Source organism: Apteryx rowi, unplaced genomic scaffold (genome assembly GCF_003343035.1).
Source record: "Apteryx rowi isolate R43461 unplaced genomic scaffold, aptRow1 scaffold_436, whole genome shotgun sequence".
Taxonomy (NCBI): domain Eukaryota; kingdom Metazoa; phylum Chordata; class Aves; order Apterygiformes; family Apterygidae; genus Apteryx; species Apteryx rowi.
Window position 1 is genome coordinate 603834 of NW_020450690.1, and position 19076 is coordinate 622909.

The 19076-nt window shown below is 34.9% G+C and overlaps 1 protein-coding gene across 9 annotated transcripts in view; it reads left to right on the forward strand.

Annotated features, from left to right (window-relative positions):
- SNX29 (sorting nexin 29) overlaps positions 1–19076 on the forward strand; it is a 158866-nt gene that overhangs the window by 67843 nt on the left and 71947 nt on the right. For 8 of the 9 annotated variants that reach the window (XR_003255306.1, XM_026076631.1, XM_026076630.1 and 5 more), the window contains exons 16-18: positions 3667–3783; positions 9247–9302; positions 10321–10402. Coding sequence is in view for 8 of the 9 variants with exons in the window: in XM_026076631.1 (XP_025932416.1) it covers positions 3667–3783; positions 9247–9302; positions 10321–10402 (255 nt within the window). In the remaining variant the exon portion in view is untranslated. Of the gene's footprint in view, positions 1–3666; positions 3784–9246; positions 9303–10320; positions 10403–12559; positions 13059–19076 lie in introns of those variants that run through there. The other variant, XM_026076638.1, reaches the window with a different exon arrangement.

Sequence of the window (19076 nt, forward strand, 5' to 3'; positions counted from 1 at the left end):
GGAGATACCCAATTAAAAATATCTGTTTAAAAACAGTACGATTTAAAAATGATTTTTCCCATGAAACATAACTTATGCACTGATATGAATAAAATGAATTGACCAAATCATTCTTAAAAGAAAAATACAGCTGGTAATGGACTGACAAAGCAAAATGCTTGGTATAATTTAGAATTTTGTGATAATTTCCTAATGGATAATAAAAATTATAAGACATGCTCTGTGTTTGTTTTTGGCAGACCTTGATAGAGTTATTTTGAAGAGCTAAAATCTTACTGTCCAGAGAAAAAAATTAGAGTAATCTAAATTATGTTATTCAGAAGTGCATCTCATTACAAACATGGTGAACTAGAATAATGATAAGTTTTCCTTGCACAAACAGATATTCAACTTAATAAGGACTTAATTACTAGTAGAAGTAATTTTCTCAAGCAACATACCTATCAATTTGTCCTTGTAAAGATACATAACAAGTAATGCAGCTCTCTGATTTGCTGGGTATCTCTTGATTATTATTTCACTTTGCTGGGGGTTGTATCTACTTTTGTGCTACTTCCACTGTTTTGAGAGCTTTTCAATTTAGCTGTTAATCCAGTCTGCAAGTAGAAAAGTTATTTCATGGACATCCAATATATATAGAGAGAGAGGAAAAAAAAGTCAAATATTACATCAGATATTTTGTATTTTATTCTGATAGAAGCTGACACTGAAAAATAAAACAAGATTTCAAATACACAAACTACTTGGATTTGCATCCATTTGTAAATTTGTACATCACCATGATAACCAACCAACCAGCCTTTCATAGTACAGTTTTTGAGCATTTGCAGCTAGTAGCGTGCTGCATCTTCCAGTAGTGTGCTTAAACGTGTGTGTGCAATGCAAGGAAGCTCTGTGTCCCAGCCCGCGCTCTCTGTACTTGCTAATGTTAACCTGAATCAGAGAGGGGCATGCAGTTTTCATAAATATCAAGCCAGCCACTTTGAATTGGAATGAATGGTTTTGCTACCATGGAAAATAATTTATCCAGAGTTAATGGCATTATACTGTTATTTTACCTAGTAACATTGGCAATTTTATTTTGTGCGTAAGTGTTCATAATTGGTGAAGCTTACTTTGTAAGGCAATCTTGTGAGCTGCTTGCTAAGTGGCATCCACTATGTTAGTTATAATGTAGAAGTTCATATGGATTTACATACTTTTTGTTTTCACAAAATAATCTTACTAATTACTAACAAGTGTTTGAAGATAAATAACCTTTTTCATCAAGGCTGTTGTTGAATTAATAATTTATGAATACATAATGTCATTAATTGTTAGCGTGGAAGTTGTGATGTTCTGACTTTTATCAGAAGGAGCCAGAAAATAATCTAATTATTAAATCAAGTTAGCCTGCAAAGTTAGTTTTTCTAATGGGATTAAGTGCAACAGAAATGCTTGACAAAGGGAAAAAAAAATAAAAGCAGTAAATTAAAACTGCTTTAGTACACTAAATTAAAAAAATATATTTTTGAATGTTGAAGTTCATTAATGCCATGTTAAGCCTTTGCTCTTTGGAAAATGAGGAGGAGCAAAACCCAGTGCTGTCAGACATGTTGTAAACTTTTTATATTGTGATGCATCATGTAAACTGTCAATATTAATTTAAAACTATTATATAATCAGGCAAGCGAGAATAAAAATGTTTGCCTGTTTGGGTTGAAATAGTCACTCTGTGAAAGCTTTTGATTTTATACTTACTGATATTCCCTTTACAAAGAAAGTTAATGATTAGTTCAATTACTGTTCCTGATCTTTAGTTTATAATTAGTCAAGCATTTCACAATTGTTTGTAAATTAAAAATGGGTATGAAGTGTCAGTGTAGACACCTCAATCAAACCATATCTAGACAAATCATATCTGGGCTTAGCTCTTTTTGCATATACAGCGTACTGATGAATTACTGGATTTGAAGGACTCCCTCCAAAATAAAAGGAAATTTGAAAAGAATACTGGAAATTCAACTTCATATACATGTATTTTTAATCAGCGATGTAAGCTCCTGGCTTGTCAAATTGGAGCTGTTTTTTCTGTTTCCTTGATTGTGTGAAGGATACAGATCATCTGGAACAAATCTATTCATTCCCATTTGCCAGCACTAAATTAAATAAAACGAATTCAACAGCTTTACTGGGAAACTTTATTGGGGAAGAGGGAGAAGGAAGAGTGGTGATTGAAGAAAAGGGAAGCATGAAATGTAGTGAACTGCCTCCAGAAGGAAAACTATGAACTTGAAGAGATTTGGCAGTTGTCCAAGTCCCTGTGCTCTTGTTGAAGTAGCTGATTGCTATTCATCTTATTCAGCTGTGCCTCTCATAATGTTATGCCATTGCCTCTGCTGTCCTCCTAGCTTTGGACAGCTGCCTAAGGAGGCCTTGCAAGAGTTGCTGTAACCTGAGGAACGTGATGTTTATTAACATTGTTACAGTAAAAAATGTTGCCTGTGATACCTGCTGTAGGTGCCAACCAGTCACTGATTTTGTTTTCATCTAACCACTCTGGCTTTTCTTGTTCAGCCCTGTGACTGCTCACCTGGTACTCTACCTCCTGTAGTGGCCCTCGTCCCTTTCTTTCATATAGGTGTCATATAGGGATGATTTACTCAGAAACTTTTAACAGTGGGATCTTCTGAATGATGTCTTTCTCTTCCATTCAAGATAATGAATGAAAATTCTCTTCTGTTCAAAATAATGAATTCAAAAAATGCCAGGTATATTGAGTACAGATGGGTCATCCATCAGAACTGAAACTTTAATTCAGTTGTATAATATATTGGTTCCAATAGGAATAGCTAAAAATGTTGTTAAACACAGATGTTGTTTTTGTTTAGCCTTTCTTCTTGGCTCCGCTAGTTTCTCTGTCCCTCTCAATGCCAGGAGAGTACTGCTGCTGCTTAGGTACCTTGGCTGTTCTGGAATTCTTGTACTTCTGGACTTCTTTCCTGTTAGGCTGCAAGCTTACATTTTTCTTTTGTGCCAGAAAAATTCAAGAGCTCAGTGTTGTCTTCAGCCTTGGTTTGAATTTTACTGTTTTTCACCTGAGCAGACATAGCTAGGCTTTGTGTCGAAAGTGGCCTTCTTGAGGCCAGTGCTGCCTGCTGTTTACCTATGCAGGGCTTCTCGTGTGGCAGAAGAACTGGTGTATTTGTGCTCCTTTGTCCCCTCACAGATTTGTCTGGGATGAGTGAACTTCTAGCTGCAATCCTGTTAAAGGATGCAGTACTCGTGGATTATTGACAAGGTTGAATGCGGTTTGTGCATTTTATATTATTCCTAATTCAGAATATTGTGATTAGTTTGTAACTCGAGTGCTATGTTCATCAAAGGGTTAAAATGAGAAAAGTTAATTAGTGTTTTCTAGTATCAGTTGCCATGAGATCTCTTCTGATAGGAATGAAATTGGACGTAGAATTAAAGTTGTATTTTGTCTGATTGAATTCAATATCCAGATCTACATTTCAAGGCACAAGTGAAAGTTATTATTGTAACAGTCTAATGTTCAGTCCAAACTAACGCATTGACAATACTATGCACTAGTTGAAAGGTGTTGTAAAAGTTGGTATACATATAAGAAATTCCTTTTTCAATTTAGAACACATTTACCTCTGTTTTGACTGTGTTTTTCAGGTGGCTGAAATGCATGGGGAACTGATTGAGTTCAATGAGAGACTGCACCGTGCTCTGATGGCTAAAGAAGCTCTTGTGTCCCAGATGAGACAAGAACTAATTGATTTGAGAGGGCCGGTAAGTGTATTAAGAGGGCTGGTTTGTGTGTTGCCCTGTGGAATACAACTTTTTCTCGTTAGGAGATGATATTTATATTAGGTTATAAGAATTAATAGCTAATAACACACCTTTGAAGAATACCTTACTTGATATTTTTGGTGTTTTTTGATTCTCTTTAGCAGAATTGAATGTTAGAGTCAAAATAATATTATCAGAATTACACAAATGCTTTCTAAGACTTTTTTTTTTTTTCCCCTCTGGGCTTTTTACATTGAAAGTTTGGGAAAACACACAACTAATAATTGGCAGGTTTCGAAACATTGTTATCTGTATCTGTAAATCTAGAGAGATCTCTAAATCTGGAGAGATCTGTAGTTGGTCTTCAATATAAAAGTGAAAGGAAGGGGAAGAGATCCACACTTCCTTAAAATCTGCTGCAGGGATTTGAGGTTCTTTTTATGCGTGTTAGAAAAAGGTAGTTGAAAACCTTTAAGTATTTTGAAATGGAACTTATGCAACCTCTTTTTATAGACTTTTAATATTTTTGTTGAAAATATTTCTCTCCTGTTGCTAAAATTCATTTATAAACTTAAATATGCTGAGGGACAGATAGGTAGATCTTTAACCTTCTTACCATCCTGAATTCTGTAACCCTTAGCATTTCAGATTCCCTGATTGAACACAGATTAGAGCAGAAGTTTCTTTGGGGCTTTTCTCTCAACAAAAACTAATGAGGGAGGAGCCTTCTGGTAGCTGTCCTACTAGCCAGCCTGGCTGCCAGCAATAGCTTTACAATGTTGCATGTGTGAAATATGTTTTCAGGTCCTTGAGTGTTTTAAATTTTTTTTCAGCTTCCTTTTATCTTAGGAAACACTGATGGTTGAATATCCCTGCTATTCTTGTTTTCCCTCAGCTATTGCTTTGCCTTCTGGGTTAAAAGTTGGGTCGAAATTTGAAGATGAACAGGGAAGAAACAAAAGGAGTCAAGGAGGTTCCTAATACTTGTATACTAGGGATAGCATACTTTGAAAGCTTTATCTTATGATTTTGCTTGCACTGGAAGCATTCGTGCTTATTTTAGCAGAACATTTATGTAAAGTGGCTGATGAGAATTCTGTGTTTATAAGGGAAGCAGGCTTTGACCTATAGTTTTTCACACTTCTATGAGCAAACAATCACACTATTGTGCTAAAAATGACAAATAATAATTCACAAGCATATTATGGCTTTACCTTGTTCAGAGGTTATGGGCTCTATGTCCTTGTTCAGAGATTTTGGGTTTTGTCATGTATTTACATACCCTAATCCAGCAATTAGGTATTGATAATGTATGTTATTTTATCAGATACCGAGAGAAAACTAATTCCTTAAATTTTTAAGGAGTTGTTTCTTAAATTAAGAAGAATGGAGTACTTTATATTTCAGCACTTCCTTATAATCTCAAAGTTTCAAACAAGCTATACTTTAAAATAAAATGTACAATACTAATTTTGAAATTTCATTTAACCAGACAGGACACAGCATCACTAATTAGATGTTATGTCTAATGTATTTTTCAGAAGACATAAGTCATCACTTTTTAACAGTTGAGTTCTGTTTGCATGCTGAAAAATTGAATTGTTCTCAATCTCTATTATATTAGTCCATAACAGTCTGTGAAACCAAATTTTCCTTCCTATTTTCAGTTTGATATTTATGAAAGACTGTAACAAGGTTATAAAATATTAATATATTATTTTTATATCAGAATTAAAAAAAGTCACTCTTGTGATTATATTGTTTGTTTGTCTTGCAAGCACATACAGCCGGTTACTAGACAATATTGCATTATATATTGTAAATATAATCTTATGCAATAGGACATGCCCCTGCATCTTGAGGAATCAGATGGAAGCAGGTTTGCAGATTTTGGGGTGGGTGTCTTGTTTTTCCCTCCCACTTTACTCAGTAGTCCAAAGTGCTTCTATTCAAATCCTATAATAAAACGTATGTAGACTTCTACATGCTTTTTTACCTGAAGCCATTTAAATTATTGATAAATGGCTTCTGGACGACTTATTTTTGATGTCACTGTAGTTTTGGAACAAGTTATGTGTGTTCTGTTTATTGCAAGTAATTATAAAACGTTGCCGACTCTAACAGTTAAAATATCATTTAATAGTATTTTGCATTGATATTGTTAGTTGACTGATATTATGTAATTGAGTATGAATTTATTTTCATGAACAAAAATAAGCAGTTGCCTGATGGACTATTCATAGAACTTCTTTTTTCTTAGGGAAAAAGAGAGCAAGAAAGATAGGTATATGTGATTAATAAGGCTCTATAATTAATATGTAAGATTTTTTCAGTCTCAAATTCTGTTTTTTCCACTGTAGTTTCATGCAAGTGTATTATGCATTCCTTGAACTGACTGAGCTAAACTCACTATCAGGCCAAATAACATAAAACCTTACAAGGTATAACAACATCTATCTATAGTCCTACTATTTTCCTATCACGAAATGCATTAGGAAAAATATTAATATAATATGTTCCAGGTAGTGATAAATAAAGAGAATGAGAGTTGGGGAATAATAATGTGTTTAAGAATGAAATTTGAATTTCTCATTGACGTAAAGGGAGAAATGCAATATCAGCAGAGATAAAATAGCTGTGTCTTAGTTGTTTGCAATCGTTGCATTTTAAATACAGCTAGGGATATTCTTGCAAAGTTATCTCAACTCCTTTTTTCCAACTGCATGGATAGTATAATTGATAACAGTGGGAGTGAAGGGACAGACAAATCAAAGACTCATTTCTGAAATCTTGTAAGAGCTCAAATAGTTCAGAAGGTTCTGTATAGATCCACATAACTAAGGTTTGGAATTAATTTCAAATCTTTGGGTGGGTTTCTTCTTTTAATGCTGTACAGGAGGCTTATCTTTTGTAGCTGTCTTTACTTTTTCAGCTGCTGCTGTCTTTAGTATTTCCTTTTTATTCCCCTCCCATCATATAATTTTTCCCTAATATTTTCTCTGTTCATTTATTTTTCCTCTTCTAATTTTTTTTTCTTGACTTTACTTAAGACAGTTGTCACAGACCATGCAGTTTTGCTTTATTTACTGACAGCTATGGACAATCTGATTTTTTTTTTTTTTGGTTGTATTTTTCTTTATGTTCAAATAGTAGCGCTTGGAGATCTTTGTTACTGGCTTAGCATTTTCAAGATAAATATGAATACTTAATTATGTGTAGTATACTATGCACTATAGAGGTAAGGTATGACAGTAATGCTGATCTGCAGGAAGAATGCCTTCAGACATTTAATTTTGGCTTATGTTTTATTAGGTTTTTTTCCCTCAGCTACCAACATTTGTCTTCAGGAAAATTCTGTAGTAATTGTGTTGCTTATTGTAAAACTTGCCTTTGTATGAAATATTTTTTCTGTCACATGAGAGACTGAGGATGCCCTGAGGTTGTAAGTGTTTATGAATAATCCTCTTAAATTAAACAGAGACAAACTGAAAATATCTTATGAACACACACACAGGGGAAAAAAGGATGAAAGGATCATGGGTACTAATGAGCATTGAACCAGAGCTCTGTTATGCATCTGGTCTTTAAAATGAGAATTTCAGTTGTCTTTCAGCTCATCTCAGTTTGCAAGGCCTTGAAAATAAAACTTAATTTCCTTATGCATTATATGACACTGCATCTTTTTAGCAAAGCAGAACATATCAGTGATTGTTAGAGAATGAAATGGAGAACTTTATCTATCTATAGAAACTTTGTTACTGTATAAATCCCTGATTTATTCCACTCTGAGTCGTGTGTAGCTTTTGTCCCTTCATCTCAAAAATGATACAGGAAAATTGCAGCAGGTTCATGGAAAAGCAGTAAGGATAATCAAAGGTGTAGAGTGGTGTCCTCTGGACTAGGTCTCCTGTCTGGAAAAGGTTTTGCTTCAGGGAGAGAACTGTAAAACAGTGGGCAGTGGATGGAGATTAACTGTTCGTGATGTCTCCCAGTAATAAGCAGGTTCAAACCAAACAGGAGGTAATTTTTCATGATGTCTTCTACAGTCGTAGAGCTGCAAAGCTCTTTTTACCAAAGATTGAGCAAGTACCTGGAAAAGAAATCCATTAAGGGTTACCAAATATACAAAACCACATTTTGCTGAAGAAGTCCCCTCACCTGAAAACTGCTGGAGGTTGAGAGAGTTGTGGGGGAAGCGTCATATGTGCTTGTTTATATGAAATATGGTTGTGAGGCGGGCAGCCACTTATCTGGTCTGCTCTTGAAGATGACATTCATGGTAAATAAGTTGTGGCACCTAAATAAGGGATGTCAGATTAGCTTGTGCAAAAGACAGAAAACCATTTGGAATTTTTGCAGCCATGGTGCAAATCACAGCTCTGTATTCCATTTAGGTGTTTCTTTTAAAGAATGAATAGGCAAAATCAGCTTAAGTGTTGTGGTAGAAATATATCAGCAAGCATATTTCAGGTAATTAATCAGATTTCCTTATAAATTTTATCATATGATATTAGAACCTAGCCTAACCATTGAAATTTTTTTGTAATAGATGTCTCAACCTCTGGCAATTTTCATATATATGCACGTGTGTGTATATAGTGTGTGTGTGTGTATATATATATGTGTGTGTGTGTGTTTCTTAAGCAGCAAATGCTTTGAATAACACTTATATGCATGCAACCTACGTTATAGCTATATATTGAACTGATATGTAATTAATGTAGAAGCCATCTCCACATTGACAACTTTCAACTGTTTTTCTTCAGCAAAACACACCCCTTACTGTGGGTTATGGCTTGTTTTATAGTATTTGATAGTGAGGTGCAGAATATATCCTTTAATGTTTAACTGACTTTAAAGTAAGAACTGATTCACATCTAAATGCTCTTTCAATTTTGTTATCTCTCAACTGTCACTTGTTTGAATTCTACAGTAGTTAGTTCATCCTTGTCCTCTTTATAAAGTTTCTTAGCCATTTAATGCATTTTAAGAAAAAAGCTAAAATAAAATGATCATATGTCCTTCTCTTAATGGTTATAATTGGTTATAGGGTTATAACTGGTTATAAAAGAAAGCATTCACTAGGTTGTATGTGCTTCATCTCTTCCCATAGATTGTTTATGCACACGATGTAGTTTGTTTAGGATACTTTTCTTATAAAGGCCTAATAGTGATGCTTTTGTCTGGTATTTTTTTTACCTTTCAAAATTACATGCTTTAACAAATCCCTGTTGTTTCTTTACAAAGCTATAGTGAATTGTAACTTCGAGAACTCACAAGGATGATATGTTCATATTACTTTGTACAATCTTTTATTTTTCTTTAATTTTTTTCCAGTAATAGGTTTTTCACTGGCATTTAAAAACCTGAGTGTTGAATTATGATTTCCTTATAATACTATGTTTTCTTAAGAGAAAGCATAATAACCAGTGTGTGGGAATTGTTTCTGTTTTGTAAATACAGGTCCCTGGAGATTTGAGTCAAACATCTGAAGATCAGAGTTTGTCAGATTTTGAAATGTAAGTTGCTTAATATACACATTTTTGTCTTCATACTGTCTTTATGGGAATGAAGAACAAGCAAACAGATTTAGTAATTTGCTTTCTCTATGTTATTTCCAATAACCAAATTCTCAGTTGTGGTGTTCAATGGTTAGAAAGTACAGAGAGCTGCACAGTCCATATGCTTGTATAGTTCTTGAATAATGTTGAATCCAGTGAGTTTAGATTCAAGAAGAGTCTCCTGAGTGTGCTGATTTTTTTTCTTAAGCTTAATTCTTTCAATGCGCTAATTTTTGGTAGCTATTATACCTGGTAGTATTCTAACAGAAAACAACTTGGGTCTAATGACAGGACCAAAAACTTGTTTTCTGTTACTTTGATTTTGGAAGAAAATGCATGCTGTTAATAATTTGATGGTATTTCTCATTTTTGTGGAATAACTCTTAATCAACGCATACAGATAATATTAAAAAAAATGCAGTAGGTCATCCCATATCATTGAGTGCTGTGGTTTGGAGCTTTGCCTTTGTTATTCAAACTAATGAGTATAGCTTCTTGTGGATGAAGGGGTGAAAATGAATGTCTTTCTATCATAATTGGAAATAAATTAAAATTACAATTCAAAATAAATTACAAAGAGAATGGATGGGAATGTCTTATCCATAACTGTGCAGAAGTCTTCTGTTATTTAATGAACTAATTTCTTTGCTGAGTTTTGTGGATCAAAAACTTGTAGAAATGAGTCAGTTTTTCTGTTTCCTGTGTATAATGAAATATTGTCAAATGCACACCATAAAAAAATCAAAGGGAATTATTTCATTGCTTTTTTTTTTTTAAGTTAATTTAAGAGAAGAATTCTAGGTATAGCAATTATAAAAGATTCAGGCAGAATTGCAATTTTTCTGATACTCCATTTGAAATGTTAAGTGGCTTTGTAGATCACTTTGATCATTATCAAAATCACTGGAGGTTGTTATTTTTATTTTTTATATATAAACACTATTCCCTATTTTAAGCTTTTCTCTCTCCTGCTCAGATCAAATCGTGCTCTTATTAATGTTTGGATTCCCTCAGTCTTTCTGCGTGGAAAAGCTGCAAATGCATTCCATGTTTATCAGGTAAGTAATACTTTTTAACATAGATTCTATAAATAAGGTAGCTGACTGTAATGGAACATTTTAATATTTTAAGTATCTTAGTGCAATTTTTTTAGAAATCAATTAATAAACAGCAGCAGTAATTTTATTTATATTCACCCTTTGGATTGTGTAGATGATCAGAATTGCCTATTTTGAGGGCTGTTTTTTAATAGTTGAATACTTTAAAAGCATGTTAAAAAAGATTGTAGTGGACAGACAGCACATCCATTCAATATTGATCAGTAATGCCTTCTTGCATATGCAGGCAAATATTCTAGTTCACTTTTGGGATATCAGTGACCAGAAATACTGCCTATTTTCTTATAAATGAAGCTTGTAAAGACAGACAGACAGATACGACCTCACCTTAGTGGCTCACTCAAAAACATTTTGCACAGTGCAGCAGCCCTCACTGTGTGTCATTGGTCATGTTCATAGTGGGTTGTGCTTCTGCCAGTTTGAAATCTAGGGTTTGTGCTCTAACCTGCCTTGTGCTTGAAGCATTGGAGTCCCATCCCATTCCTCAATACGTGGATCCTCAGTTTCAGAACAAGTATGCCTTCCACAGATAAAGGCAGCACAAACTTTAAATAGCTCTTTAATGTGCTCTCCCAGTCTATCTGTATTTCTTTATTTGTGGATTATTTCTGCTGTAAAAATTTTCCTCTTTCCTGCTTCAGCCTTATCTATTTAGCTCTAAACAGAATTTCTGAAGCTTATCAACATTCCTTTCCTACTTGGAAAAACGATTTCTGTAGAATTTTGAATCATTTATGAAGTGTTAACTGGTAGTTGAAAAATACAGGAAAACCTTTCTTGTGACTAGCAAAAGACAATGAAAAATAAGTCTTTAGTTAATGGAAAGAACAGCTGGCAATACTGAACTGTCAGTAATTCGTTAAAAAGCATTGAATAATCAATTAGTCAAAAATTCAGGTATACAAATGCTAGTGGAAATGTAATGTGTTGACAATTGTGATTTTTTTTTTTAATTATTTTTTGCTAATTACTTATTGTCTTTCCCACTCTCCTGTGTTCCTCTATTCTGCTGTCACTGGCTGCACATTTGCAAACCCAGTCAACACTCTGTTAACAGAAAAATTATTACAAGCCCCGATAGCGCATCTCTGTTATTCTAATGATGTTGTAGTTCCATGACTGCGAATGCAGCCCGGGTTCCTCCTGCTTGTTTCCCAGGCTGCCCTGTTCTATTCTTTTCATCTTGTGTTATTGTTTCCTGTGTCTCCCTTGTTTCCATCACCATGCACCACTTACTTTCTACCCTGTCCACCATTTCTTCACTCAACTATGGCTTGTAATCTCCCTCCCCTGACTTTACAGCTCTCCTCACCAGGTTGTCCGGCATTTTGGCAAAGATGCTCTTGTCCCACTCTTGTCAGGTGGATTCCATGTCACCCCAGCAGTCTTTGATCTTTGGAGAGGGTCCTGTGCTTGTAAAAGCCAAATCCCCTGTCAATGACACTAGCTGTGCAACCAGATATTGATCCACAGGATCCATCTGTTCTTTCCCGAGCCTTTCCCCTCACTGGCAGGAAGAAGACCACCTCTGCCCTTCGCCCTTGTCCCCAGTGCTGTGTGGTCACCCTTGATGTGCTGGGGGTCGCCTCCGGCAGTAATGTTGCTGTTTGCATGGATGAGCAGCAAAGTGTAATAGCAAGGGGTGCCTATCAAGTACTGTTTATAAAGCTTCAGCTTTTAAAGGTTCATACCTTTCCTCAAACGTATTTTAGTCTAGACAGTTCATGCACCAAAAGGTGAAATGTGATGCACCCCAATTGTTTGTGTTTTTTTTCCCTGACGTTGCCCAGAAATTTTGAGTTTCTGGCAGATAAGTAAAAAAGAGACAATCGCAGAAAATATTTTGTATCTAAAAGATGAAGTGACAACATGGCACTTGAATTTCTGCATTCTCTGGCTTCTTTTTTTCCAGCTGTGTTAAGAGCATTTCTGACTGTTTTAGCTTTGGCACAGTTGTTAATGATGGTGAAAAATGATATATAACAGTGTTTTCTGTACCGTATGAATTTTGTGTCTTTTTAACATTACTGATGTCTGTTGTTATCTGGAAAGATGGGGAAAGGGAATACAACCCAATGCTGATCTTATCTTTTCCAGATGCGCAAGCATAGCTTATTTGGATGCAATGAAACCAGTTCTGTGTTTCTTTCATAGTTACGTGGAAAGTTAACATAATTTGTGATGATCAGATTGTGGGTATGGCTTGTTGCAGAGTGGCGGAATTGTTGCAAAGAGAGAGCTCTAAACTCTTTTCAGTGGAAGTTGTGAATAAAAAACTTAAGCTTTGGCTTTATTTGCTGTGTTTGCCAATGGTCTGTTGCTCACATGGGTTGTTTTTTCTCCCTCATTCTTTTGTTTAGTGAAAAGTATAAACAGTCAATTGTTGCAGCTTCTCTGCAGTGGGGCAAGGAATTCAGGTGCAAGCAGCTCGTCTCTTTAGTAGAAGATGCTGTGATAGATAAGGAATCTGAAGAAATCATTCATCATATACTATTAGAGGTTCTCAAGTTCAATAACAACATCATTACAGTGCAGAAAGGCTGTTATGTTTGCAAAAAATGCTGTCAGTTTGAATGCCCCGAACTGTTAATTAAAAGTACAGAAAAGCGTGTAAAGAAAGGAAAGAAAAGCATGAAAGCGCATACCTATTTGAAAAAGGGATGTAGAAAATTTGCGTGTATTGCAAGTACTTGCATTTTTAGCAGAGATTTTAATTTTGTTATGTTTTTTCAGTTACATTCTCTTTAGTTGAATGGGAAGTAAGAATCTTTTTCATTATTAAACTTACTACTGTATTTTGAGTTGTGTTAGTGTTCCTTACTACTCATATGTGAACTAAAACCAATGTATTTATAAGGTTGCTATCTAATATGCCAAAATGATACTTTTTTCTTAAATTAATGCAGTGCTTTTTATTAAGGCATATTAGAAGTGGATAGAAAAACAACTTCACTTAGTAATCACACCTCTCACAGTCATTCAAGGAGTCTAGCACTCTTAGTCATTAAGGATGATTTATGATATTTGTACACAGTATATTATTTTTCATAGATAAGCAACATTTTAATCAGAATAAGGTACAGGTATGAATGGCAGTGAGAAATACATTCAATGTAATCCAGTTTTATGTTTTTCAATTGTGTATATTTATATCCACCAAATATTAGGAAATCATCTTGAAAAGAAAATGAAATAGTAATGGAAATACTGCTGGATATAAATCTTTTTCGGAGGTCAGAATATTGCTTCATTAATAACTTCTTTCATTATCTTTTTTTTTTTTTTAACTTTGTGCACTCTAGGTTTTTTTCAGTAGAACTATCTCTTAATTTTTAATTAAAAAACAACAAAAAAGCAAGATAAAAAAAGGGAAATATCTAACCTCTTGATTAAAGGTCCAGTAAGAGTTCTACTGGCAAAAAATACGATTATATGCTGTCGTGCACAGATGCACATTTTAAAATTGAATTTTAAGATTGAATTTGCTGAGATTAGACTTGATGGAAGATATAGATATTGTTTATGTTGTCACTTTATCTCCCTTTTATGGGTACTTGTGGCTTATTCTGAGGGGAAAAAAATCCTTTTAGACTTCTGATTCTCCAGATTACTTTCTCGTCTTAATTTCTTCATGGATGTTAATACCTTCTGGTTTTCATTGAGTTTTGCTTAAGCTGTTTTTCTTCTATCTTGAAGGCATGATGGAAAGTCTAAGGTTCTGTTGGTCTGCTGACATACATAAGGGTTCTGAATATCTATTCTGATTTTTCTAAGGAAAATAAGTTGAAGTAAGCCCTGCTTCACAGGTGTACTTTTGTTAATGGGGCAGAACAGAGTAAAGGCAGTTGGGGGAAATAATTTGGTTGTTTGATGCAAACATTCCACTTTTTTCAGCCTCTGAGTAGAGTACCCAGTTATTTTCTGAAAGCGTGACCTTCCATAGGAACTTGCGGTTTTACAGTCTTCATGTGAATGGCTGGGGGTCCAGGGGTGCCATACAATTTGTGGTATGTGGCAGTGCCTGCACTACACTTGCATGTTTTCACCTGAGATAGAGCTTTGACGGAAGTTATGATTCCTATCGCCTGTAAAGGCGGAGAACTGCAATGCAGAGCACACAGCGCTTCCTGGGGCTCCTTCAACAAAACCACTGCTGAAGGGTTGCTGTGCAGGCCCAAAGCAAATGCCAAGGCTGTGTTCAATGCCTTTAACTTCAAGGTAATAGCAAATGGTATCCGAGGAGTCCTGGTGCTCTAAGATGATTCAGCTGATAGGTGCCCATCTAGAAGTGCTGCACAGGATCTCTTAGGGTTTTTCTTAATATCATGTATGTTGCTTTAAAGTGTCACTCAGATTTGATATATTCCAAATCAGTTGTCATTTGGAAAAATCTTAGTTTATATTTCACACAATATAAATACCTAATCGTCTTCTGCTTCATGAAACTAAGGCATGTTTGTTACTGTTTTGTTTAGGTCTTTGAGGAATTTTGTTTAACTACTTTTAATTTTACTGATAACTTACTATAAAACTTAGTTCTGCTATGATTACTAAAAGAGTTCATAATCTTTGACACAATTTGACTATACAATATGGCATCATGAAAACTAGGAAAGAATGCAGAATTAATGTGTATTAAAGCTCTTCTGCACATACTTCTATGGGGAAAAAGCACTGAGATAAACTTAGTTTCCCTGTTTCTAAGACATTCATGGCTTTATCCAAAGGCTGCTGAAGTGAGTAGAGGGTTAGATATTGCTCTCAGTTGGCTTTGGATCAGGACCTAATATAGTGACGTGGGCCAAATTTCTTTACAGTGCTTTTGCATTTTTTTCCATTTTAGTCTATTGTTATCATGGCATTTTAGAAAACATCTTGTACAGGTACAGTTGTTTTAATGGACTTCACCAATTACTCCATTCTGTAGTGCTTTTAAATGGAAAATAAAGAACTTTTGAACGGTTAACCTCTTGACAAGAGGAAGCATTGAAACAATGGTTGCAAGATTCTACCAATAAATGGAGAAAAAACAATTTTGAGAATTTTCTTATTTTTAAGTTTTTTATGTCTGCAGTATACACTTAGTTGAGCATCTGTAGTATGCAAAATTCTGTTTATAGATATGTATATGTATCTGAAAAATGTACAAATTGCTTTTCTGAATATGTACTCTGTTCATTGTCTATTCACAAATTTACTAGAGATATGTACCATGGAAAGAGATATGCTTCCAAAATAATGGCATGAATAGAAGTAGAATGTCCTTCATCAGAGTAATTTTAGTTTGCCTTTAATTGCGGAACAGCACAGAGTATCATAGAGTTCCACCCATGAAGAACTGAGTACTTCCCAACTTTGTCTTTTAACATTAACAACAGCAACAAAAAAAGGCAAAAATAACCCATAGAAGTGACCTAAAACTTCTGTGATTTTTTTTAAACTTTGATCTTGGTGCTCACTGAGATCTTTCCTCATGGAAGAATACATTAATAGCATTCCTGCTAGTTTTTGATCTTAGTAACAGCAGAGTGACTGAGAAGAGTATCTGTCTAGCAGATAATTTTGCTTTCTGCCACTGTGCGCCTTAAAAAAAAAAAAAAAAAAAAAAAAAAATCCTAAATAGACCGGCACTCTACAATGTAGCACTATGAAGAAAACTTGCAGTTGAAGTGATCGCTACATCTCTGACCAAAGGTGTAGTCATGTGCTTGCTGAATATATATTCTTCATTTTATAGTTAGAGGAAAAAGTATTAATTCATAAAACTTTAGTCTTATGTGTGTTCTATAATAGCATCAACAACAGCACTGTGCATTTATCTTGTTAAATGTCTGCCAAAACATGTGCTCCTGATTACAGGGAATTTGATTCAATGTTGAAATTGTGGAAGAGGGCATTTACCAGACTACCGGTATGCAGTGAACAGGCAAGGATTAGGAGTGACAATTAGGATAAATGGCTGAGCTCAATTCTGAAAGTCAGCTTATTCACAGTAAACATGATTTTTTGCTGTTTTATCATTTATTTCTCCAAAGACAGAAAATGGAAATGAATTTATAACTGCGTGTCAGCCACATGAGAAATCTGCTTGTAGTGTATCAATGTAAAGGAAAGTGAGAATGCTTGGTAGCAGTACTGCAGAACGCTGATATTGCGGAGATCATTGCCTACACCTTCCGGAGTTCAGATTTCTCTGTGGGCACTTGAGTAACCTTGGAGAGCGTCAGAGAGAGATGTAAAACCTGGATTTTGATTGTGGTGTTGAATTCTGAAAAGAAGGTACCAAACGAACTCCCGAGGGAGCTGAAATGTGCTAGTCAGAACAGGCAAAGTTTGAAACTTGATTTTAGGTAAGCATCACTTCCAGATGTGCTAAATACTTACAACTGTACTTAAAGCTAATTGAAAAGGCAGATGCTTAGCATGTCTGAAAATGAGATCATGTGTATAATACTAGTAAGGTGAGATATGACTACCAAATGAAGTATAAAAAGGAATGGACTTCAACCATTTGCCAAATGCAGTTCATGTAAATATTATTTCTAATGTAGATGGATTTCTTTTGCTTTTTCTCTTATCAGAAAGCTAAGGAGGTTGTCCCCCTCTCCCTCTCCCTCTCCCTCTCCCTCTCCCTCTCCTCTTACAGGCCAGCTTGTCAGCTTCTGCTCATTAGAAATTGCATGTCTCTGGAGCATCCTTTCATGTGATGGAGAGGGGAGGATGTGTGACTTGGGAGATTTGCTATGTCTGAATTATCACTGATGCAGTTTAGAACTTTTGTGCCTCTTCTGACCCTTTTCCTCATAAATACATATTCTCCAGCAGAAAATAAATTACTACATACAGATCATGTGGCTTGGAAATAAGCAAAAGAGGTTCAAAGGAATCGGAAAGCACCCCAAATGTGATGGAAAAGTGTGAAGCTGTCAATATAGTATCCCTCATCTCTTGTCCTGGAGTTATCAGTGCTGCTTCTTAGGAATATAAGAATGAGGAGAAATAAATCTTGGTAGCTGTACCTCTTCAAAATCAATGCCAGTTTCTCATTTATGCTTCTTAAGCCAGGAAAAAAAAAAAGACATGTTAGTTTGTATCTCAGTAGGGTCAGGTGTGGACAAGATAAGAATAGGCTCAAAACCCAACAATAGTTTTACTATTCTGTTAATTTTTTTTTTTTGAGAATTTTACTACAGATTTTTAATGCTATTTTGAAGGGTGTTTCAAGGCAGTTCTTTTTGTGTCATGTTAGTATTTTGGTATGTTTAAGATGCCGTGTTCAAAATCGGTGCATCTTCCATCCTTAAAAATAAAGCAGATGCTATTAACTTATTAAATATGTTATTATTAAGCAGTGGATATAGAAGGAAAAGTTTCCAGCTCCAGAATAATTGTCACATAGTTTCAACCATCAGATAGTTGATTTAATTTCTGTTGAGGATTAAAGATTCTGGACAAGCTCAGAAATAAAGTTGTGGACTCATAAAGCTAGCAATTTTGAAATGAATCCTGTTAGATGTGGAAGTTTTAATCGGACCTTTGTATTTGCAGAGTTACACTGGACTCCTGCAGCAATAATTAACTGGTACCATTGCTAGTTATGAATCTTAAGAATTTAAAAATAAGATCTAGAAACAGAGCCAAATTTTATGTTCAGTTTGAATAACTGAGTTTCAGGTGGAGAATAGGGGGACAGTTATAAGCAGCAGATTAATCAATGCTCACATCTTTGAATCATCTAATACTCCCTTTAAGATTAACAGAAGCTATAGGCTTGTATGAAAATTAATATTTTGTACCACTCAGTTGTAGACGTTATCACAATTAGTCTATAATTTTAGTGAAAAGGTAGTTGCAATTGGCTGCGTACTTAAGTGCATTTGTGCAACTTCAGTGTTGTTGCTGTTGCTGGTTTGTTTTTAGATAGAGGAGTGAGGTTTTCCATGGCTTTGTAGCAAAGAGTTTTTGCTCTGAAACTTAGCCTTTACTCTTCAGGTTTGGATTCATCGGGAACTGGGGACGCTTCTGGAGAGGAGGGACAATTTGAAATTCTGGAGAGGAGTATAGGACTCAGTCGTAGGCATTTAAAGATCATAGGAGAATTTATAAACTGAAAAGTAGAGGAAGGCTTGCATATACAGAAGAGCAGGTGTTTGGGATGGAAATAGGAATTTAAATAAATTAAAATTTCCCTTTCTGTTCCTGCAGGGCCATTAAATCTAAATATATTTTGGTGAGTGTTGCAGAGTAATTGTTCAGAAACCATTCCATTGATTTTTCTTCTCTACATGCTGGTTAGGTGACTTTGCTTCCTATTTCCTCTTTGACTATTAACAGTTTCTATCCTATATCTACTTAAGTAAATTTTAGAGTAAAATTTAAATTAGGGAAAGTCCACTACTGTAATATTTAATCTCAAAAAAGAGAATGACAAAAAGTGAGGAAACTGGTTTAAAGAAAAGCTAAAAGAGACAGCTATGATAGTTTGCGGGCATTATGGAGACTATTTAAAAACTCAGCTATTGCTCAGAGCAAATGCATAATCCATTAAAAAAGAGAGAGGGAAAAGTGCAAAAGCAGGAGAGGATGGCTAAGCAGCAAGTAAGGGAAGTTATTA